General features: G+C 44.5%; 1 protein-coding gene across 1 annotated transcript; it reads left to right on the top strand.

The window, feature by feature from the left end:
- The first annotated feature begins 6,335 nt into the window (after nucleotides 1-6,335).
- FAM241A (family with sequence similarity 241 member A) lies at nucleotides 6,336-23,650 on the top strand. Its single transcript, XM_063336252.1, has 2 exons — nucleotides 6,336-6,506; nucleotides 19,881-23,650. The coding sequence occupies exons 1-2, from the start codon at nucleotides 6,390-6,392 to the stop codon at nucleotides 20,124-20,126; spliced, it is 363 nt and encodes a 120-aa protein (XP_063192322.1). The 5' UTR covers nucleotides 6,336-6,389; the 3' UTR covers nucleotides 20,127-23,650.
- The last annotated feature ends 293 nt before the right edge of the window (nucleotides 23,651-23,943 follow it).

Here is a 23,943-nt window from a genome sequence, read left to right as displayed (position 1 = left end):
GGAAGGGAGAGGTGGGGAGAGACCTGTGAAACTGGTATGGCACACTGTCGTGGTTTAGGCCAGATCAGCCAATGGTGAGACAACAAATGCTCTCCCCCTACCTCTCGCTCCAAGGAGAGGAGGAGGAGAGATGAAGAGATTTACGAGTTTAGAAGGAACTAAATAAACTAGTTAAGTAAAATATTAATAATAAAATAAAAAGGAAATAATGAAATAGATACAATATATACAGAACCTTGTCAAGCTCCCAGGATGATGTCACTGGCAGGCACTGGGGAAGTGCCAGACTGGACTCAGTGATGGATGGGAACTGGATTCTAGAGCTGGAGTCAGGAATCCAGGGATTGGGATCAAAGGCAAATGAACAGAGAGGGTCCTCCTTGGGCATCGACCATTGAAGAAAAAGGGATGAGCTTTTGATCCCTCAGCTTTTATACTGAGCATAGGGCAGACGGGATGGAATACCCTGTTGGTTTGTTTTGGGCCACCTGCAGTATCCTCTCCTCCCTGCTGGTGGGACCCCTCTATGCTTTTCCTTTTCCAACCCTCCAGCGAGGCAAATAACAAAATTAGCTGACCTTGGTTGTTATAGCAATAAGTATAAGCAAGAGCCTCTTTGCATACCATTCCTTAGTGTTAACTATAAACATAGGCCTTATGATTCTGAGAACAAACAGTTTTCTGCACAATATGCTGTTAATTTCAGAGAGTTAGATGAGGCCAAGCTAAGAAGTAAAATTACTGAACAGAAAGTTGGTTCTGTTCTTACCTCAAACCAGGACACACACTAATGGGCTTGCACTGTAAAGACAAAGGCATCGTATTAGTAACCCGTCAGACTTATTCCAACTTGCAGATGAACTAAGAGAACAGTTTTATTGCTATTGAACACAGCGAAGAGGACTGCAGAAAGAAAAGGCTATATTACTGTGGAGAACTGCTGAAAGGACAGGAGCTTTGTGAGTGGCAGCAAGCAGCAAATTGGACCCATGCTTCCAGTGTCCTGCAGTAATAAACAAATAAATAAATACACTGCTGTGAATTTAGACTATCTATAAATTTTAAAAGCATTTTTTGGCTTCTTTGAGCTTATACTGTAGTGGAGTAAATGCTTATAAAAAGCTCATGGCAAGACAAAAAATCAAAGCTGTCTTCTCGAATGGTAGCCAAGAAGAAAGGTCATAAATTAAGAAAGATCAGAGCAATTGAAGTAAGCAAAATTAAGGTTCTGTTTTGCAAACCTGCTAATCCTAACAGGGTTAGAGGGAAATATTGATCATGCAAGCAGGCTGTGCAGAAAATCAGACTTTCATCAAGGATGATAAATTAACCTAACCTAATAATAGAATGAAATAAAAAGGGGAAAAATTAGACTTGATAGCCAGAGGGGAGCCTTATGTCAAATTTTTTTATACTGTGAAATAATATGCAAGGGAAACGGCAGACTTCACTTGAGACATTAAAAAAGAAAAAATTAGACTGGCAAATGCATTAGAAAAGGTACGGCAGAAAACTACCCTCCAATGCCGAGGAGTGCTCCAGGTGGCCTTTTGTAATAGAACTTCTCCATTACTGTTTTGTTTCTCTCTTTCTGAGCCTGTATATATGAGCCCATGTATATCTTGCTTTGGCCCTTGAATGAGATTGCATGATATACATCAACTATTGGAGAATAGGTATTGCTAATGGGGAGTGATCTTCAATGTCCTTTTGTCATTATACACGGAACAAAAAAGGAACCAAATTAATTGTTTCATTTCATTTTTATTCAGTATACTCTAATATATTTTCGTGTTTTGAATTCCAATTTCTCCCAGTTCACTTTGTATCCAGTGTTGGAAAAGCCATTTCTTGTATTTCTTAATATGCTTGAAGGATCTAAGGAAATTACAGAATTTAACAGCTTTACTTCAAAAATCCATGTAAGAGCTCCAATGACCACCATAAGCTGCATGGTCATACTGGACAAATTGTCTGAGAGTTTAGAGAATTTACTTATATTAACATCTGGAATATAAAGTAGATAAAACCCATCAGAGAGTTTGAAATGTTCCATTCATCAGTAAATCCATTATACTGTACAAAACCACATTGACCCCTTCCCAGTTATGACAAAAGTTTCCATTACTAGAGGTTTAAAGAACCTCTGTCTTTTCCAAGCCTTTTAATATTTAGATGAACTCTGGAGTTTGGAACGATTCAGGATTAAACTGTGCACTCAGCAATCTGAGTGAATCTCATATTGAAGTCAGTTACGTCTGTTAGATGCATATAAAGAGGGAAAAAAAAAAAGCATTTGTTGGTTTTTTTCTGAAGGTCTTAACCGCGTACTTACTAGAGGAAGTTAACTGAGTTACCTCTGAGAGGAAATGACAGGTAGCAAGCAGGTGAGAACTTGGCACATCCGTTGTATCTTATCCCTGCCCTTCCTGAGTCCCCACGAGGGTAAGTTTTGTGCTGAGAATAACCCCAAGGGCCCAGCTTGGCCCGGAGCAGATGCAGGCACGCAGTTGCCTATCCGTGGAATCGGCTAATACACAAGGCCAGTGGTGTAGGCTGGTGGTGGGTGTTCATGCCAGCTTTCTGCCAGCTGAGAGAGAGAGGACACACAGTACCTGCTCTGGCGTAAGACCTGTGTACACAGTAATAACCAATCAAAATTTGTTGACCTATTTAAACCAGCAAGGTGCCTCTGTGTTACACGGCTATTCAATCTGGAATTAAATGGCCTAAAACTGGTTTTATCCTATCTTCAAACCACAGCCTGCACTCTGCAGGCTTCATCTCTACCTTCATGCCCTCGGGCATGTAGCTGGGATGGGGAACGCCCAGAGAGCAGGAGCAGCTGACATCCCTGGGGAGGGGACTCACTGCCCCAGCCATGACAGCGTTCTAAGGAGGCACTAGCGAATGCCAGAGACATGGGAAAAAAAAGCACCGGATGAAAGGGATACAATCCCTTGGGCAACAAGACCGATATAAGCGCTCTGTCTGACTTGGCCGCATGCGATCCCCGTGGTAGCATGCCTTCCCTCAGCTGCCTCTGATCCCACCACTATCCAGCCCGGCGCCCAGGCTCTGGGAGTCTTTGAACCTCAGATCACTGGAAGCCAAAAGAATACTCTCAAGGAGTATTCCTGCAGCATCTGTTACTCCTTCCCCGGCACCTACTATTGGCTACAGTTAGAGAGCCAGTCAGAGAGGAGATACTTAGAGAGCAGATGCCCATCCAGAGGGAGTTTTCCTTTCGCTCACTCCAGCTGTTCCTATGTTTTGCGGTCTAGAGTGGTGTTGCAGAAAGGCCAGTGCGCTCAGCCTGTCCTAGCTCTGAGCAAAGCTGCAGCATTCAGTCTTCCTCCTCCTGCAAGCACCTGTTTTCCAGAAAACCCTTTAATTGCAGATTTTTATCATGCAGTTCTGACTCTCCTTAGTGACCGCCCCAAATCACAGAGACATGAGAGAGGACCTCTCTTTACCCTTTGGGAGATATTTTGTCTGTACACGCATTACAAATTGACCACAAGTTGCCTCGTGCAAAACAATTATTTTGCAGAATCTGCCCTTTAACTTGCATCTCTGCAATTTCTTTTGGCACATGGCTTTTTTGCCTATCGTTAAGTCATGCTGGGATTTATCCTGGCATTTTCGGAGATTATTGATACTGGGAGAAGGCACTGTCAGCAGAAGGTCAGCCATGTCCAGAGGGCTTTGGGGTGGGAAACTTCACTCAGACAGGGATCTCAAAAGGAAAGTTACAGTCATCTCTTTTGGTGACACAAATCCTTCAGCTGATTCTTGTGATTAGATCTCTAGGAAGCTGCCACACGCTTGTGAATGTTTGTAAAGAATCCTGATTTCCATAAGACAAGGTTGAAATGTCAGTCACTCAGAGCAGTTTTGCAACAGCTCAGCCACATCCGCAGACCCAGGCACCAGTGCTCAGAGCACGCGAAGCCCAGGGGAAGCTGGTGGTAAGAAGAGATGGGGATTGTGATGTGATTGTGGCATCGCCTTTTCTGTGAGTGTTTGCTATGAAGGGGAATGGGTTTCTTTCAGGTTGCTGAAGTTGCCCAGGCTGTAACGCTATCTGCATCCTAAGAAATCTCAGTGAGGGCTTCTAAGTCCCCATTCTTCCCCTGGGCACTGGGGCTATTGCCCCCTGAGGTGCTTCCCCACACGGAGAGTGCCAGGGAGCCAGAATCAGTCCCGGAGCATCTGGCATTGCTCAGGGTGTGGAGGGGCAGTCAAAGGCCGACAGCTGCAGCAGGGAGGAGTGGGGTTTTTTTTTGAAATGTGATTAGTTTTGCTTCACTGCAGCAGTTACGGAAGAATCAAAGGGCAGATCAACATCAAACCAGTAGGACTGCAGATAGGCAAGGAGGAAGGCGTAGCACCAAGCCAGCCCGCACGCGTTATAGTACTCCTGGCACAATGGTCGCCGGTCCCCGAGAGGCAGCAGGGATCAGAGGCTGTGCTGTAAAGAACAATGGTGGCCTCAGCATCAACTTGTTCTTAAAAAACCCTAACTCTCATACACGTTTTTGTGATCCACAAACCAGCTAAGGTTTATGGATTTAAGTGTCCTAAAAAGCTCACTGAAAGGTACACTTAATCAGTGCTTTATTTAAGACCTTTTTCCAGAGAGAGTTTACTGAATGTCAGTACTATGTGTGACTCTTCATTTGTTCACAAATCACCTGAGGAGCAGAGAGCCTCGGGGGTGTTTTACAGAGCTGCTGCTGAGCAGTCACATTGTGCACAGAGATGTATCACCACGGCCCTCGGTGGTGAATTCCACAGGATTTTTCTCTGTGGTGTCCAGTATTTCCCCGTGCCAGCAGGATTTGCAATGGTTTATGCACTGTTTCAACACTTTGATGTTCCTCCAAGAATGTCCCCGTTCCTAAGAAACCCAACTAACAAATGCATGATGGACCAGAACTCTGGGCAAGTAATTAGTCAAGTCCTCAGGGCAAACTGCTCTTGGCCACCCTGCACCTCGGGGAGCTGCCGGGACCAGCTGCTTTGTCAGGAAGGGGAGCCGCAGCCGAGCACAGCAAGGCAGGCAGTGACAGTGTCCTGTCCCAGCTGCCCCTGAGCTGGCCCTCGGCCCCAGAAGGCCATATAAAATTCATCTGAATGTCTGTTTTCCACAGAATCTTACAGTCACACAACCTGTTAGTGCCTCCAACCCGTGGAAACAGAACTGAGCCATGCAGAGCCACCATAATTAATGCACCAACTGGCTTCTGGATGAGGAGAACAGATGCACCAGCAGCTCCACCACGGCTCGGGAATGCCACACACTGAAATCCAGCTGCACTTTCAGGCCCACTCCTCGCTGTGCTGTACTGGGGTGGACAGCATTGATAACACACGCAGGGCTGGCAGAAGCGAGGCCTCTCTACAAGTACCTGAAAGGAGGTTGTAGTGAGGTGGGGATCGGGCTCTTCTCCCAAGTAACAAGTGATAGAATGAGAAGAAACAGCCTCAAGTTGCATCAGGGGAGGTTTAGACTGGATATTAGGAAAAAATTTTTCACCGAAAGGGTTGTCAAGCATCGGAACAGGCTGCCCAGGGAAGTGGTTGAGTCACCATCCCTGGAGGTGTTTAAAAGATGCGTAGATCCGGTGCTGAGGGACGTGGTTTAGTGGTGGACTTGGCAGTGCTAGCTTAACGGTTGGACTCAATGATCTGAACGGTCTCTTCTAACCTAAATAATTCTATGATTCTCTCTCTGCAGAGGAACAGTGGCACCACCACGGGGAGCGGGAGCCAGTCACACCGCTGAGTGGTGGCACATCTTCATTGGCATTTCAGCCCTCCATACCCTGCCCCAAGAGCTTTGCTGGACGCTAAGACTTATCTTCTGGGTTTGCTGTTACATTTCCTTCTTCCTCGTTTGCGTTAGCTTGTTTTAAAAAAAAAGAGGACAAGATTCAAACAGGTTCAGAAGAGCGAGGCCAGTGTTTTCTCTTTCCCTAGGGAAGAACGGGCAAATGCCACATCTCGTCCTGCCAAGAGGCTGACAGCCAGGCATTCCTCCCCAGGGACACACCGGCGGGGAGCGGTGCTAACGTTAGCGCTTCAGCAACACCTGGTGTTAATAAAAGGTTGAGAAATGGGGTTGGGGGTGCTTTAATTAGCAGCAAGCCGTTCTCCAGCTGAAGGCTCTCGGTGGCTCCCGCTTTGGGGCGGTCGCCCAGCAGTCGCATCCTCCTCCCTCCCTCCCTCCCTCCCTCCTTCCCTCCCCGGGGCCCCCGCATCCCCGGTGCCAGGGGCCGCCTCCTCCTCCGGCTCCCCGCCCTCCCGCCGCTCCCCGGCACCCCGTGACGGTCCCGCCCCGCCGAGGCGGTAGCGGCGGGGAGGAGAGAGGGAGAGAGGGAGCCATGGGCTCGGCGGCGGAGCTGCTGCTGCTGCCGCCGCCGCCCTCGCCGCTCGGGGAATGCGAGCGGGAAGCGGGGGAGGCGGCCTCCGCCCGGTACCGGCGGCGACCGGAGGAGCAGGTGGGTGTCGGTGGGTCTGGGAAAGCGGGACGGCAGCCCCGGGGATGGGGCGGGACGCCGGCGGGGAGGGGGGGGGGGGGGCGTCCGCCCCCCCCCCCCTCCCCGCCGGCGTCCCGCCCCATCCCCGGGGCTGCCGTCGGGCAAGGGATAAACCCTAAACGCCGTTTTGATTCATCTTCCGTGGCGCTTCCCCCTCCTCCCGGGGGTCGTGGGGTTGCCCCTGGGTGATGCTGGGGTATCCTTCCCCCCCCCCCCCCGTGCTTCCCTCCGAGACGCTTATCCCGCGTGGAAGGGGGTGGGAGCCGATGTCCAGGGGTGGTCCCCGCGCAGCATCCGCGCTGGAAGTAACTGGGTTGCTGTGGGCCGCCCCCGGGATTCCCTTTCTTCTAAAGACTTACCCTTGTCCGCTTCAATGTTTTAAGCTTTCAGTCTCTTTGTTACTTATGGAGCAGAATGTATCGCAGTCGGAGGAGGAGAAAAAAAAAAAAACAAACCAAACCCAACTCGTATTTTAACCCGTCCGCCTTCTCCAGGGCACGCGGGTTGGTGGCACGGTGGGTGGAAGCGGGCTTCTTGCTTAGGAAATGAAAAAATGAAAGGGGCCGCGTACATTTCTCTGTTGTTAATTGCGAAATGGCTTTCCACGCGCTCTTTGTTTTGCAGGCAGCGTCTTGCGCCCGCGCTCAGACAAAGGCAGTGCTCGTAATGCACCTTTATTGATGTTTCATTTAAAGAGAAAAAGAACACAACCTTCTTCGTATTCGATACTCCAATGTAACGATCCCCTCTGAATGCCTTGAGCGGTTAAAGTAAGAGAAATGCACTAGCACTGATAATTGCACAGGGGCAAACAGAGCTGCTGGAGTACATCCCAAAGCAATTTCCAGATTTGTTTAAGTTGTTAATTATTTCTGTTGAAAAATCTTACAAGACAGTCCTGAGTGCACTCAACCATAAGGGAGCCCTTTCACAGCTAGAATAGCTAAATATTTGCAAGTGTCTGGTAGTACTTGCCTGACATTACAGCTAGGAACAGGCCACTTCTGAAAGACGCTGCTACTTGAGAATTCACTTGGTGACCATTTATGTAAGTCAGTGCATTTACCTTGTCCCTTTTTCTAAAAAAAAATTGTGCAGTGCAGGACACCTACCTGAATGTAGGGTAAGGCCAGATGCTCTGAGAGGTGCAGCAGTTCCCTACTTAGTGTCCACAAGCCCTGTTGCGGGATATTGCGGGAGGAGAAGTCTGAAATATTTCCTGGTTCTGGCTGCTGTCTTCCTTCCCTGAAAAGAGAGGTGAAAAAAGTGGCATCAGGTCATCTCAGATGTTGCTGCTCTCAAACTGGTTGTAACTCCTTGCTCCCTGCAGGTTCCCACTGCTTCCCTCTCGGTGGCGAGTGCGTCGGTGTGCTTTCAGGGGATGGTGCGGGCTGAGGAACTGCTTTCCAATGTTGCCTAAATGCATTTTAAAAAGAAGTTGGTAAAGGTGCCTCTTGGGTGGCCACTGGCACGCTTGGCAGAGAAACTGTCTTCCCACTCTTCTTGGGCACAGGTAGTGATCGTGGCCCTTTCTGACAAGTTGGGGCATAACGTTAGGATAGTGAGGCAGAAATATTAAACGGACCGTGAGAAAAGAAAGAAATAATCCTTCCTGTTTATGGGAAATATTTCACTGTTATAGTGTGGAGTATTTTTTCTGCATACTGAGGTGCCAGCAGCTGGACAGATAATAAACTAGGTTTGGAAATAAGGAATATCAGTTGCCTTTATTTAATATACATCTAGAATGTGAATATATATGTAAATAATCATGATTTGATGAATAAATAGGAGTATTTTATTTCAGTGTGTAGGGAAGAGGAAAGCTAGGTGAGGGTTTAGCAGTACATACACTTGCTGCAAGCTTTGACAGAAAAGTCCCAGATTCTCTTGTTGAAGAGAAGCACAGACACGTAGCTTGATTTGGGAGGGCTCCTGGATCATCGAGCCTCGTCATGTGCTGTCGCTTTTTTTGCTTTTGTGTATGTGTCCAGACTTCTCTCTAAATAATGGATTCCCCTGCCCTTATGCTCTCGTGGAGGAGCTCTTGCTGAACCCTGCCATTCCAGCGGGCAGGAATGCTGTTTCCAGGCTGGGTGCTCACCTGGTGTCCCTCGTGGAGGCCTGGCCTTGCTGCTGTGTTTGCTGAGGGTGTTTGTGCTGGTAATGTAATTGCTTGTGCCTGTGCTTCCCTGTTTCGCGTTCTCTTCTGAAGTATACATGTGGGCGCCGCCTTCATGTTATGTGCCATGCAAAAGAAATGGGTCAAAATCTGCTTTTATGGCAGTGTACACTCTTACTTCTCTCAGCCGGTGTAAAGTAAAGCCCGTGTGAGTGCAAATCCTTTGGCCTTTTCTGAGAGCTTTTGTTTTAGGTGAGGATCTGGGGCTGGTAGCCTGGGTGTGATTTGTTTTTTTTCCCCATTTCCTCCAAAATAAACTTAGTTTGTGTAACATCATACCTATAACATAATGCTAAAATAATACATTCCTGGCAAGCAGGATGTAAATAATAATGATTACACCCTCTAAGAATTTTTTTAAAAGACAGTACTTGGTAGGAAATAAACCCATTTATTTAATGCCAAACCATCTGTCTTTAATTTTCTATTGAAGCCTATTATTTTGTTAGCGAGGACATGCTTAATGAAATTACTGACAGGTACATTTTTAAAAGAATAGAAGGATCTGTTACTAAATGCTATACATAGCCCTTGGAATTCACTATTGCAACAGACCGTAGAATTACCTGCTTCAGTGGTTAGATTTAAAAGCTGAACTGGGTGATAGTGCGATTAACATCCTTCGTAGGTTTGCGTGCAAAGATGGGAATAATTACCCTTACTTTAGTCTTCGAAGCGCTGCAGAACCTGGGTAGTTTCTTCCACCTCCCTTGTGTCGCGTTGCTGGTGTTCACAAGTGGTATGTGAAGGCACCGAAAGATTCATCTGCTCCTGCAGCCATGGGAGTAAGTTGCTGCTTCACCCTGCGACCTCGTGATTTTTTTCCTAACTGTTGATAGTTATTAGTCAGGCCCACAAGTTGTCCTGTAGTTTCAATGTCGCTAGAGTTAAGGCCCTCAAATCTCCTTCCCTAACCCGCTTTCTAAAATAGGTTAGCCTTTGTCATATTACTGCAGTCTAAATCTCATCGACACCTATAAATTAAACCACGAAATAAGAATGGAAAGGTGGAACGCATGTGAGCGTATAGTAATAAAAGGTGAGGCAAAAGCCCTGTGTTACAGGAGGGCATGAGGTGGTGTGAGCAGGAGACACAGCACCCGCTCCATCCATAGGGACTTTGAGGCCGCGCTGTGTTAACAGCAGACAGAGTTCCTGAAAGCTGTGGCTCTGCTCTGTAAATTGTCTGTCTGGGCTGTAATGGGGTGTAGGCTCTTGTAATCTCAGTTGAAGGCAATGGCAAAATTCCCAGTTGCCCCAGTGAGGCCAGGACCTCTCCATCTCACGCTGGTTTGGGATACGTAGAATCCAAAGTGCTATCTGACAGCTGAGCTAGAACCAACACTTCTCCTAGAAAATGTCTAAATGCAGAGTTAATGCAATACATGTATTCGCAAGTAGATAAATTAGCTTAGACAGTTACCTTTGTTTGTAACCCTTTGGGATGTTTTATTACTGTTTTGAGCAGTGTTTTATTGCTAGAAATGGAGTATTTTATCTTGTAATAGATGGATTCAAATTTAGAGAAGCTATTACAAAAGGTTTTTGGTGTCGCCCATTGAGAGTTATGTTGAAGAGGTATGGGTGTCTTAGCTAAGTTCAAGTCCTGAACTTTTGGAAAAAGTTTCCATTATCACTAGTATTTCTCCAGTATGGAAAGAATGAGCAGAAACAAAACTAGAGGATAATATTAACAGCCTTGTGGTATCCCTCATGTAAATGTTTCATTGTTCGTTCATTGGACTGTAGGATGGATGTGTGCCGTGTTGCCTGGAACCGTACCATTTCAGTCGTAAGTCAGTAGAGGCCAAGAATGTTTTAAAGTATATGGTATGTGTGGAAACTGTGGTGCCTAAGGCTAGAAACCTATTTCAAATTTATTCCACACTGAGATAATCTGAAAATTGTAGGTTTCTCCTGCTTGCAGTTGTTGGGATTTGTGCCTGAACTGAAAATAGTAGTACCTGACAAGGGAGGGCTTAATCCCAAATTTGTTCTGGCTCTACAAATGATTTAACTCTGCTGCAGATGTTCAGTAATAAGTGATAACAACTTTCTAAAAAGTTGTAGTGGGTTTTCTGAGGCTTGACAGCATGTGAAGAAAAACAATAAAACCCCTTCAGACATAGCTGTAGCACCTGCAATAGACAGGATAGCATGCTTTGCTTGAATAATGGGAAGATCCCTTTTCCTTAAAGGAAAAAAAGTATTCTGGAGATAGAAGCAAATAGAAATTTCTTCTCCTTAAAAGGCAAAATTAACAGCTGTTTGTTGCTTTTCAGCAGGCCAGTGCCTTGATACCACGGTGGATTGCAAACCTTTGGCTGGGTCAAGCTGACCAGTTTTAGTAGGAGAACAGCGATAAACAAAATCCTGTGGAAATTACATGTTGCAGGTGTAAGGAAAAGATGGTTTAGAAATTGCTTTTTAATCTAGTCTCTATGTAAAATTGCAGCACGGCTGGGATTGAGTGAAAGGGGCAGTAGTAGGAGCATCAGGAAGAGTGCAGAGAGCAGCCTAAAACAGGGAGGGAGGCAGCAGTTCTTAGCATGGGGGCAGGAAGGGTTCCTCTCCCTCCCACCCATCCGGGCTGGGTTCTTGTCGGTGACACTCTCATCTGGTGCCGTATTAGTGGGGAAACTTCCTCCTGAAATGATGGGACTCAAACCCAGTTTGTCGAGGGAAGTCTCTGTTGCTCCTGAAGCCGCCTCCGCTCTGCCCAGGCACAAGCTCAGGATCTGGAAAAGCCTTTTCAGCTCCTTAACACAAAACTGCCTCTGGTATTTCAGAGTTGGTTTCAGCAACTGTTGATGCTGAAGTGGAGTTGCTGTAAAAGCTGACTGAAGCGAATACGGTGCAGTTGCTTTTCTTATGTTGTTGCTTGTTTCTATAGAAACATCTTGTTTCTATTTTATAGATGGCATCTAGATTCTTGCTATAAAACGAACCTTAACCCAATCTTTGGTTTGTGATTTATTTTATTTTTTTTTATTTAAACTCCCTTTAAGTATGTCGTTTTTATTGGCAGCTGTTGTAAAGTACTTTTGGTAGTAAGAATTTTTCTAGTTTTCTTGCATTTCCTTTTTCCCGCCCCCCCCCCCCCCCTTTAACTAAGTTAAACTTAGTTTCTCTCTGTCTTGTTTTTCATCTGGAAGTGAGGTATGATTTATTTTTTTTCCTCTCACTTCCTAATCTATCAGTCTTCTCATATTTAAATACCAGATTTAAATTAGCCTAGGGAAATGAACCTGTTTTGTTTGGGCTTTGTTTTTTTTTTTTCTCCAGACAGTTCAAATTAATTTTGTTGTCTTAATAGTTAGTTGGCTGAGTGTCAAGATCTTTTTACTGCTTACATTTACAAGGTCAAATCGTTAGTTTCACAGCTAGCAAAGGATGCGAAGGGATACCCTTCCCTCCTGCTATAGCAGAAGAGGAAGAAAATCAGAAAAATTTCCAATTTGCCTTTCTTGGGCAAACTTCACTTTCTTTTAATTAAACATAAGAAATCTTTTTTTTAAGTTTGAGAAAGCAGGGTGAGATCCTGGTCACGTGCCAGGTGTTACTAGTAACGAAACCATCTAGTTTGCATGCGTGGAGGAGTAGGAGGCAGAGAGGCTGCACCCGGCCAGCCCGTGTGTCTCGGGGTTGCCGCTGGCACCCGGCAGCGCGTGAGGCTGTGGCTCCCAGAAAGGGGAGGCCACCACCTGGGAACTTGCCGTTGGCTGCAACTCTCCAAAGCCTCTCCGTGGCCATACGCCGGCCGGTCGGATGGCTGAGCACCGGCAAGACCAGGTAATTCGTTCCTCCGGGACTTACACTGCTGGCTACCTAACCATCGAATATCTGTAGCTGTGTCCCCGTCTGCACCCAGCAGAAGTTGGCCTCTTATTTTGGAGGGGAGGGAACTTGCGGCTTCTTCCGTCCTGGTCTCTGTCATCTGCTCACTTTCTTCTCATATTTTTCTGTAAGATTGAGCTTGAAGCGTTTTCAGTTTTAGTTTGCATCCTCTAAAAAGAGATAACTTTGTGAGACTCTCTCTTCTGAACGTTAATGCTCCCGCTTTCAAAAATATAGACGTATTTTTCAGTAAGTAAGCCTGTTCTTAAAGTCACATCTCAGTGGCTTTTTTGACATTTAAGTGTCTATGGGCTTCAGCTATCAGATACACCACCTGTTCCCTGCAGTAAAAATAACCCTGACTGGAGTAAAATAGATAGTGAGCAGTTAAATACTGCAGAGGAAACTTTTTACTTGAGGGGAAAAAAAAAAAAAGGAAAATGTGCGGATGGGTATGTAAATGTGATATCCCTGCATTTCTATATTACGCTTTTTCTTAACGTTTCATTTAGATGTCGTTAAACACACGTTTGCTACTAAACTCGAGAGGTTTCTTTCCTATCTGACATGGAAATAATTCTCTTAAATATGCTGTCTCTTTTTATTTCTTTTATAACTGTAAATGTGACCAACTGTGATCTGAGGCATGCTACAATTTGGAGACATTGCTGCTTTTCTGTGGTGGAGATTAATTTTGTGGATAAGCGTTTCCTACTCCTCTCTCTCTTTGCTGCCTTTGTCCACCAGCAATTTTTTTTTTTTTTTTTTTACTCTAAAATCACAAGCTTTTACATGGAGAGCAATTATCTTCTCAATCCATTGGACTTTTCTCCTTCATTGCTGCAGTTCACATTTGTGTAATGCCCCTTTAGGGCAGCTGATGCAAGAAAAGAGAAACGGTCAGCCTGGTGCTGTTGTCAAGTTGAGTGTGGGGTGGGAATTTTTCAAGTTGTCTGAGCAACAGAACACTGCTGGGGTTTCTTCAATTTATTAATCAAGAAAAATTGGAAGAGAGATGTTGTTTGGTTTGTTTTGAAGAATCTTGTCCCTTCAGAGTAGTCAAATGGAATTATTATTTTTTTTATCCTGAATCTTCAGGTGAAGCAGGTTGCTTATGTTCACCCCCTCTCTCCTCCCACAGAATAAAGGCTTTTGAACTTCATCCAGTTATTTCACTCAAGTCAGTTACTTGGGATTTTGTTTTTCCACACACATGAAAAAATCTAAAACCAAACAAACAGTCTCAAGTTCCTTAGGGTAAGTGCGGAAAACTCAGGACCAAGCTGCTGCTTTAGGAGGTGAAACGCCTGGAAGGCAGAACTGTAACTACTCCTGTTCTCCTCACAGCTGGTGGGATTGCAGGACTGAGAAATGTTGCGGTCACTTCAGAGCTGTTCAGTTTGTGGTCCTCCCAGACAAGTCATCCAGCTGATGGCTGCCTGTCCTGGTGGCCCCGTAGCACCTCACCCATCACGCTAGCTTTGCAGCGGGGGCACATGTGATGAGGCAGGGCTCTCTTTCTTCCAGGAGCTGCTTGAGTCGCTCCTTTCAGACCACTTTCTTCATTCCAGGGATGAGCCCTGTGAGGCCCAGGTTGTTCTGGTGGGGACAGCAGCCCTGAGCACACAGAGATTCACCCGCACATAGGTGTTGCAGTAGTTTGTCGTGTGTCATCTGCGTGTGGCCGGCAAATCCACTGTGTCCTGCAAGTGTGGGGTGCCCTGAGGTTGGGCACTGGGCTACATCGTTTGGCAAGGAAAATGCTGCAGCAGTGGCCATGCCGTGCCCCTAGGAGAAGCTGCAGGGACTTCCAGGCAGAGCTTGTTGGCCACGCTGTGTAAGGACATCTAGCCTTTGTGTAAGGACATCGTTGATACTGTCCTTGAGTGAGCTAGCGTTGCTGATAGCAGAAAAAAGAAATGCCAAATCTCTGCTTCTCTGCTATCTTTGTTTAGCAACAAGAAATTAACTTCCCCAGCAAGTTGGGTAGTTTCATCTCCCCTTCACATCCATCTGTATTCTGCACCCTCTGAGGCCTTGGCAAAGTTATTTGGTGTGATCTGTAAATGGTCAGGGGCAGGAATTGTGTGCTCCCAGCAATTTGAAGGGAAAAGACCTCGGACTGGCTACATTATATTTAGAAGGTGCAGACAGGGATTAGCCTTAAATGATGGTGGAAAGTTCTGTGCTAACCTTATCCTCTCCTAGGAAGTACCGTGTGAATCACTGCAAAGATGGCTTCTTTGTGGGAGGTATGTTTTGATGAGTTCTTGTGTTTCTCTGTGTAGTCAAAACACCCTTGATGGGAAGGGCATAAGCAAGAAGTAGCCTCTGATTGTGATTTACCGAGTGCTTTCCTGAATTTAGGCAGCAGTGAATTTGAGCAAATGTGGTGGAAGTTTGTCATAAGCAAAGGTAGTTAGTGGTCAGAACACACGTAATTTTGTGTGTTATGTTGATGACAAACATAACTGGTAAAAAGCCACAACCGGGTGTTCGTTGGGTTCAGTAGGCTGAGTTGACTTTACCTTCACTAATGTTTTAAAGCTAGTCTAGGAAAACATTCAATTACGTGGGACTTTTTTTTCAGAAGCACTTCAGGGACACAGGAGCACCAGCTGTGCTAGAAGTGGACAGAACTTGCACTTAACTACCTCCTCTGCAACCTCCTCGGAGACTTTAATTTTGAAAAAAGGTCCTTTTATGGCATCTTGTATCTGACAGAGTATGTCATGGTTCCACTTAAGGCATCCAAGCCCCAAAGCCATTTGGCCATAACAGCTGGGTAAATTTGGTTACGAAGTTTCCGTAGTAAAGTTTTTCAGAGTTTGGATCTTCAGGTTCTGACTTTCTGCCAGTAAACAGTGGGAGACAGCAGACAACAGCTTTGCTGATGAAAATATGCCCTTTTGAATAGTGAGGGAAATCTTACCAAACATCTGAAAAGGCACGAGAAAATGGGGTGCTTGATGGGAACCCTCAGGTTCTGCAGTAGGCTTGTGAAGAACATAGTGCATACGTGCTGAGCAACGGGACAGATGAGACACTTTAAAAAATAGAAACCAAATATGAAATTAAGTGTGGAATACTGTGTCTGTGTCTGGAGCCCCCAACATAAGAATGATGTTGATCTGTTGGAGTGAGTCTGGAGAAGGGCCATGAAGATGGATGATCAGAAGGCTGGAGCACCTCTCCTATGAGGACAGGCTGAGAGAGCTGGGGTTGTTCAGCCTGGAGAAGAGAAGGCTCCAGGGAGACCTTATTGCGCCTTCCAGTGCCTACAGGAGAGATGGGGAGGGACTCTGTATCAGGGAGTGTACTGATAGGTTGAGGGGTAACGGTTTTAAATTAAAACAGGGTAGATTTACACTAGACATAAAGAAGAAATTTTTTACAATGAGGGTGGTGAAATGCTGTAACATGTTGCCCAGGGAGGTGGTAGGTGCCCCATCCCTGAAAACATTCAAGGTCAGTTTGGATGGGGCTTTGAGCAACCTGATCTGGTAGATGTCCCTGCTCATTGCAGTTGGGTTGGCCTAGATGATCTTTAAAGGTCCCTTCCAACCCAAACTATTCTACGATTCTATGAAATATCTTTTTAATGAAAAAATAATTGTTACAGTATATGAAGGCATTTAAGTAATATAAAATAAAAATGGAAATTGAGGCAATGAAGTTATGCACAGTGGCTGTACATCGGTATAAAGGAATCTGCTAGTGTAATTTGCTTTAAGGGCATTGATAATCCCAGTATGGCTGAAATAAAATCACTTAGATTTAAAATTAATTTAAATTATGGTAAGGAGTAATTCATTACAGCAATTTGATAAGAAACATTAGGTTAGGAAACAAACGCTCTCCACTGTCCCTCTGAATTTCTTCATCGCTCCTGTCTTTCAAAGAGCGAGGAAAGGCAAACAAATTACTGCAGATGAAGTAGACATCTCTTATGTTCCCGAGTTGTGGCAAATGAGGTGTGGGGGTGCCCCCCACAAAGCCCGTGTTAGCGGTGAGGAGAGCTGCTGTAAAGGCTTGGAAATCATGCTTTTTCTGGGGCTGGTGTGGGTCAAGAAATTCCCTCTGCTCCCTCTTGATACACAAAAAAAAACTCTCAAAAGTTATGAAGCCAAGGCTGGGGTGTTGGTTTTGTAACTAGCAATTTTGAAACAGAAACTTCTTTTGCTTTTAAATGAGGAAGTTCTGTTTTGTTGGGGAGGGGAGCTCAGAATGGGTACATTCCTCTTTCCGCATTTTTTTTCTGTCACAGTAGTTTCTGTCTCGGTTCAGGCCGATTCAGGAAGATTTAGTATGGAAATAATCCTGTGGAAATTAAGAGTCAGCTGGGAACTGTATGCTTGCTGAAGACAGCCAATTTCTTACAATGTTTGGAAAAGTACTTGGGGGGGGGGAGGGAGTATTTAGTTCTAAGGATATGGTTTGAGAGCTACTGGCACACATGTGGGACTGTATGCCATTTTACTGTCACCCTGAAAATTAGTGAGAGAACATCTAGCTGCAATATTAAAGCTTATTTAATATTTTTTAGCAATTTGGGGTATTGTAACGCTACTGGTGTTTGCCCTAATGGTTCTATTTCAGCTATACCTTTGAAGAAACATATTTGTCCAGCATGTGAAACATGATGCAATATTAAAGAAAAATATGCCATCTGTGTTTTATGGCTCATCATCTGTTTTCAACTTCACTTGTTTTTTGACGAGTTGCCTGAAGCAAGACGTACTCGGCCCGAATTAACTGAAGCAGACTTTGAAAATTTGAGAATTTCCATGATGATTCTGAAAGGCTTTGTAAGGTCTCCAAAATATTTTGGAAAAAAAAAGACGCTTCTTTTGTAATTAAACACACACTTGTCAGTCTCCGTGTGTAATTGCTGTAGGGATTTATGAATCTACCCTTGTTTGAGAAGGAGAGGGTGAGATAAAGTTTTGCTTTAAAAAAAAAAAAATAATAATTTAAAAAAAAATAATACCTGGACAACCTATGTAAGGTGACATTTATTCTGTAGCCTGCTGTGCAGTATCTTGCTGTTAGTTTACCGAAGCAGAAGGGGGCTGCTAGGGAAATCCCGTGTCCTACAGCTGCCCCGTACCAGGAGAGACATCAATGTGGGCACATACTGTCCATCGTGCTTTGCTGGGCTGGGGAGATGGAGCTCGTGGAAGCGTGCCGGCTGGTGGCCTCCTTGCAAGTGCTGCCCTCCCCTTGCCCTGTGCGAAGGCTTCCAGCACCTTCCTGAGTACCACTAATAATCCAGAGGCAAAGCAGCAATTAGGTTGTTTTCCCTCTCCTGCTTGTGCTGGCCCCTGGCTCAAAGCCTAAGCTACTTTGTTAGAAGACAGAGATTCCTCCTGCACACGCTGTTTCTCTCAGAAGTGGTCTCTCATCCCCTCCACCGTCATCCTGTAGGCACGTGTTCCTGGTGATCTCTGCCTGCAGGAAGCAAATAAATGTATTTCCCCTTCTCGGCATACCCTTTTTCTTGTCCCTAATTGTTGTGATCAACGTGCCACTTAGGCTAATGGCATGTTTGTCTCCTTGTGCTCTTTGGGAATAGAGGGGTGAGAGTTCCTGTAATGACGCTGTGTTCCCAGGGCGGGACTGCCCTTCTTGAAAAGACTAATCCTGAAACACGGGTATTAAAGAGGAGTCAACATTTATTTGGATTAAATAAAGCACAGTTAAATCAAAAATGCTGAAAACTGGGGTTTCCATATCCAGCGAGGTGGAGAAAATGACCTGGGCTGAGAAGTGGGCTGGAAACAGAGGGGGCGGTGGCTGTCCGTATGTAACCTCCGGCACTGCAGTTCTCCATGTTCAGGCTTCTTTGTAGAACCGTGGAAAAATTGAATACAATATTCATTGCTCTTCAGGCTTCCTGCGCCCCTCCCTTTCTGGGATTCAGTAACCAAAATCTTTCTGAATAAGCAAATAAAAAACGTACCCGAGCACATGGGGCTGAGGGACTGTAGGGGATTTGTTGGGGGGTTTTCAGTAGCAGCTGTGGTGCGTTACCTAACCTCCCTTCACTCAGAAGGTTCTGTATCGTGGCCTAAAAAAAAAATATTAGCTTCCTTTGGTCTTTCCTGGGTGTTTTTCTGTGGGAATGGGGATTCACTTTATTACTTGATATCTAGTATAGAGTCTGGCACATCTGTGGGAGGGAACTTTTGTTTCTCCACCGAGACCATCCTGTGCAACCAGGGGCGCGGAATAGCTTTCATCCTTGAAGACAGAACTAAAGATACGTGTTTGCTTTGAATCCAGGAGCAGACTAATTGCACCTCGAGTTTGCAGGCAATTTGTTGGACCCTATCGATCAGTTGACTGAAATATTGATGAGCACGTGTTTTCATTGCTGCCTAGTGGAAGGATTAGAAAATTCACGTTCATCCTCTTGAAAGCGTGTTCACCCTGTCATACCGTAACACAAGGCAATGAGCTTTTGTGTGAAGGATCTCTGGACACTGGGGAAGGAGGGATGGGATCTCAAGCTCTAATCCAGTTACAGTTTGCATGTTGAAAGAGTCGCGTGTTTTCTGCAGTGATATTCAAACACGGCATCTTCATCTAAAGATGTGATTCTGCTCTCCTATGCATTTGCCCCATTGTTTTTCTTTTTGGGAAAAGTGCAGAACTTGTTTCCCCTCCCCTTTGCTGCTTCGTACCACCACTTTGCGTCTGTGTGGTCCTTGGGTCTGTCTTCCTTTGCCTGCCTTTCACAGCTTTCTACGCCAACATCAGGGTAGATGTTTGCCTTCTTCCTGGTCGAATGCAGGGCCCCTCTGTCAGTGGTGATAGTAGCCCTGCAGTTCCCTGTGCTTTGGTGTGAAATACTATGGTTTGCGCTTAATAGTTTTGTGTCATTCTTGTGGTTCTGAAGATATTCTGGAAATAATTGATAACAAATCTACTTCAGTCAAATCCCCTCCCTGAAATCACAGGCATCGCATTCCGTTTTGGTTGCCCTGACATCCATATTGCAGAGACAGGTAAGATGTATGACCTACATAGAGAGCTTTACCCTTCTAGAGCGGCATCTGGAGGGGAGACAGGCTGTCATTTGTTTGTGCCATCTCTTCAGATGTCCCACATTTGGACAAGTGAGGGTCATCCTTAACGTTGTACCAAAGTCACAAGCTACGTAACATTTTCAGTTTCTTGATTTTAGGAGTAGCTTTATTGCATTTGTATCTTATTTTTATGCATTCGAATAGAAACAGCTGTGGCTTGTTCAGAATTACAGTGATAAGAGCCAGTTGTACAACGTATTTCCTAATTTTGTCATCTGCCTGCAGGTCCAGCAAGAACAAAGAAACCACACCACGGAACCTGTAATAGATGACTATAAAAAGATGGGGACTCTCTTCGGCGAACTAAACAAAAGCCTTATCAGAATAGGCTTCACAAGGATGTACTTTGGAGAACGGATAGTAGAACCTGTAATAATTATATTCTTCTGGGTTATGCTCTGGTTTCTCGGCCTACAAGCTCTTGGACTGGTTGCTGTTCTGTGCCTTGTCATTATTTATGTACAACAGTAAAATTTTATAGATGCTGTTGGGATTATGTATTTCGACACTGTCACTATGTCAGTGGTTTTATGTGTTTAAGTAAATGGGTGGCATATCAAAAACTGCAATGCTTCAAATTGCATTTCGCTGAACTTCCAACGTTCAAAATTATGCATTCTAAGAAAAGTCAGCTATGTTTCTGAAGGGCAAAAAAATGTATGTTTTTAATATAATGGTGTCCAATGTACTGTTTTCTGCACTCTCTGGGGCCTTAGTCCAAGGACTGGCTTTTTGTTCCCACCCTCCTCACCCCCCTAACGTTCTTGCTTTGTACAGTGAAAATTTCCTGTCTGTTTTTAAGAGGACACTTGATTTGAGTGTCCTGTTTCACTGTTGGCGGGGGGGGGCTTGTGTGCTGTTTGTTCCCTGAGTCTGCATAATTTGCTAGTTTTTTGCTGAAAAGCTAAATCTGCACAAGGGAGGTGTGCTAACAAACCTACCATGACAAACGTTCGTAAGGTGAATACAACTTCCCGACACTGAAAGCATCTTTGGTTAGTGTAGTTTGTAGCAAGCTTTCCCCCAGGAAACCCGCTTTGCCAGCAAAATGCTTTTATACTGATACTAGTGACTTCACACAAGGCTTCAGCTGTTGCTTAGGAGGAATTGCTGTCCTATATTGGCCAAATGGTCTAACGTAGCTCTGCTATGGTTTTGGAAATGTACTCGACTCCTGCTGCTATTATTCTTTCTTTTTTTCTATACTTGCTCTTTCCTGCAGCCCTCCTTCTGAAGGTAAATATTTGGTTAATTCACGGACTCTGTAGGTAGTTACAGCTGCAGCGTTGGAGCGTTGCCATTCCAGACGGCAATGCTGGAATATTGTCTGCTTCCCCTGGGTCGCGTGTGAAGTGTCTGAGCAACCAGAGGGGGTGTCACGCCAGGTCTCTTAACGCTTGCCTAATTTGCTGCAGTGTGGACCCAACGCGAGCTAAAGGCTTTGCGTACATAAGCAAATCAGACCTGTTTCCTCATGCAAGGCAAGATCAGGTGGTCGTTTTGTTTAGTAGTCTTAACTGATTCATTTCCGCGCTGGGCAACAAAAGCGCATATCTACAGGTGCATATCATGGGCAACACAGATCAGAGAATAGGATATATACATTCAAGAGTAGGTGCAAAATTCACTGTGGCTCCCCAGGAGCCATACCAGGGGTGTATTGAATATTTCCAAGTTGAATGTGTTCATTTCAAGGAAAACAGTAAAATGAGATAGAATCTTTACTAAATAGGCTATCAATTTAATATTTGCTGGACATTACTTTTAGTAAGAAACTTAATTCCAAAATTGACTTCACCTATGGTAGAGTGAAATTATACATTTACTTAAAGAAATGTAATAGAAGATGTGAAATTTACAGAAACCTACTTAGCCTTTTTGCAGTGAATTTTTTCCTAAACATTTTTATACTAGCAGAGATCAACAGTAGATTAGTTGAAAATGCTGTCTTATCCAGAGACTTTTAAAGTTAAGGGGGGCTTCTCTGTGGTCCTGCTCCTGCACCTGGATGCCCTCATGGATCATGTTGGTTGCTGGGCTCTATTTCCAGGACCCTCGTCCCCAGTCCTTACCGACTTTGCTATTTGTGAAATAATTGTTACTTAGGGCAGTGAACATGAAGGCCCAGCTCCTTTAAAGTCTCTATGTGCCTAAATGTCACCTGTGGACACGTCTCTCTGCTTTTCTAATAAACGCGTAGTCACCTTCTGAGGAGCCAGGTCTCCTCTCCAGATCTTCAGGTGACCTTGGCTGTGGATGCGAGAGGCTCTGCTGCACGGGCAGGACTGCAGGGGAGTGGGACTGAGGCCCAGTTGTGCATTTAGATGGCAACCTGTGTTGATTGGCACCTAGTTGAATAGTTATGCCGATGGCAGGGAAATGTTTGACAACAGATCCTGGAGACAGGGGTTTGTTCCTCGCAGCTGGAGGTCCCAAAGCAAACAGCAAGTACAGGCGGAACTCAGAGGCAGGAGCTCTGTACTCACAAGTGCCTAGGGGCAAACTTTGGGTTTGTTTCAGGTCCCTTAGAAAGCAGAACATCTGTTTACACCTTTGCATATTTGTATAGAAATAATGGTAGGTTATAATGTGTATTCTTCTCCTGTATAAGGGCTGTACTACAAAAGCATCTCATCATTAAAAAAAAAAATCCTTCCTTTCTACCCACAGTCAAGTTACTGTTCAGAGGATCTCATCCAATTCCTTTCCTCCTGTAGGAAAAAGTGTCTCTGTGATGTCCTTGTTGCAGTAGTACTCGTGTGTAAAGACACTGTGCTGTGAGATGGCGTGTAGTATTTCCTGAAGTGGTGATTTTGCTCCGTGCATAAGGAATGGGGAGCAGTGAGCCGAGGGTGTGACTGACAAGTTCAGTAAGGAAATTGTTTATTTGCATGTCACCTTTTATTATGTGCATAACTATGACTTTCACTCATGAAGTCATTTTAGTTGTTCTTTTGATGTTCGTGTTTGTATACGTATATTCTAGGGAAAGGTAACTTTTGGACTAAGACTGCGTACAGTGTATGTTTTATATGGTTTCTCTTAAGGGTAACTTACTACGTCTCGTCCTTCATAGAAGTTTTTCATTTTTAAAAATCTGAAGAAATATCTCTCCTAATAGAGTTTGGTTGACTGACAATGAAAAAGAAAAATAATGTGTTGCATGGAAGATACCCCTGGCCTGTTTGGTTTCATACATTCCATTGTATATAAGAATTTGCACTGAATCGTCTGCCCTAATTTTGTGCTATTGCTGTACTATCTCCCTGTCATTTGCAGGAAAGGAAAGAGGAGTTACGGAAAAAAAAGGGGACTGGGATAGAATCAGACATCAAGCGTGGAAAATGGAATGCATGAAAATGATGCATATATGTGTGAAAAGAAATCTGGTTGTAAATGTGTGCCAAAAGTGAGAGGGGAATGGATGAACAGTCCTTGCGTTGTGTTCTTCCTTCCATCCAGGTGTACTTCTAAGGCAGAGGAAGCACAAAGTGTTCAAAGCATGTCCCTAGCGAAAAAGCAGAAGGTTCATTTTAAAAGAAAGAAAATTTCACTTTTGTCTATATAGAAAAAATTGATAGTTATTTATATTACTATATATGATTATTATTCTTGAGAGACCTGAGAGCACCTTTATGCATCTGTGTGTAGGACTGTATGAAGGAATTATGTCCCTTAAATCTGTGTTAAATGACAAATGATGTAATTCCTGTTGGTCAGTGTAACATATTGAAAGCTTTTTACATAACCTCCATTTTTTAAAGAATGGACTCTTCAGCACTGTTTCACACCCGCCAAATGCATAAATGTTTGAACTACTGTGTACAGAGAAGATGCTCTACGTGTAAGAGAATCCTGGAGAACCCTGTTTGCACTGAAAAATCATCACATCGAAACTGTCCATATAAAAAGGAAAAATCATGTTTCTTAAGAACTCTGTATTAAATGAATCCTATGGAAAGCACTTTGTAATTCTTTCTAATAAAAAGTATTATCATCAGTGAGAACTATGAATTCTTTTTGGTGCTTTTTTCGAGGTTACTTGGCTCCTTTCCAAATTTCATAGTTGGCCCAGATGAAATGAGGCAGCGTTCAGATACCCGCTGAAATCGGTCAACTTGCAGAAGAAATAACTGCAGTACAAGAGCTGAATAAACTGCATCAAGTGTCTATCATTGAGTGTGCAGCAAGTTACACTGAATTAAAAAAAAAAAAAAAGTAATAGAGCTAGATGTTAACAAATAGCAGCAACATTACGGTGTAAAGTAGGTTTTATTTCATAGCGTAT

The sequence above is a fragment of the Chroicocephalus ridibundus genome, chromosome 5 (genome assembly GCF_963924245.1).
Source record: "Chroicocephalus ridibundus chromosome 5, bChrRid1.1, whole genome shotgun sequence".
In the NCBI taxonomy this organism is placed as follows: Eukaryota; Metazoa; Chordata; class Aves; order Charadriiformes; family Laridae; genus Chroicocephalus; species Chroicocephalus ridibundus.
The sequence above is the reverse complement of the archived record's forward strand: the minus strand, read 5'-3'. Positions and strand labels throughout refer to the sequence as shown.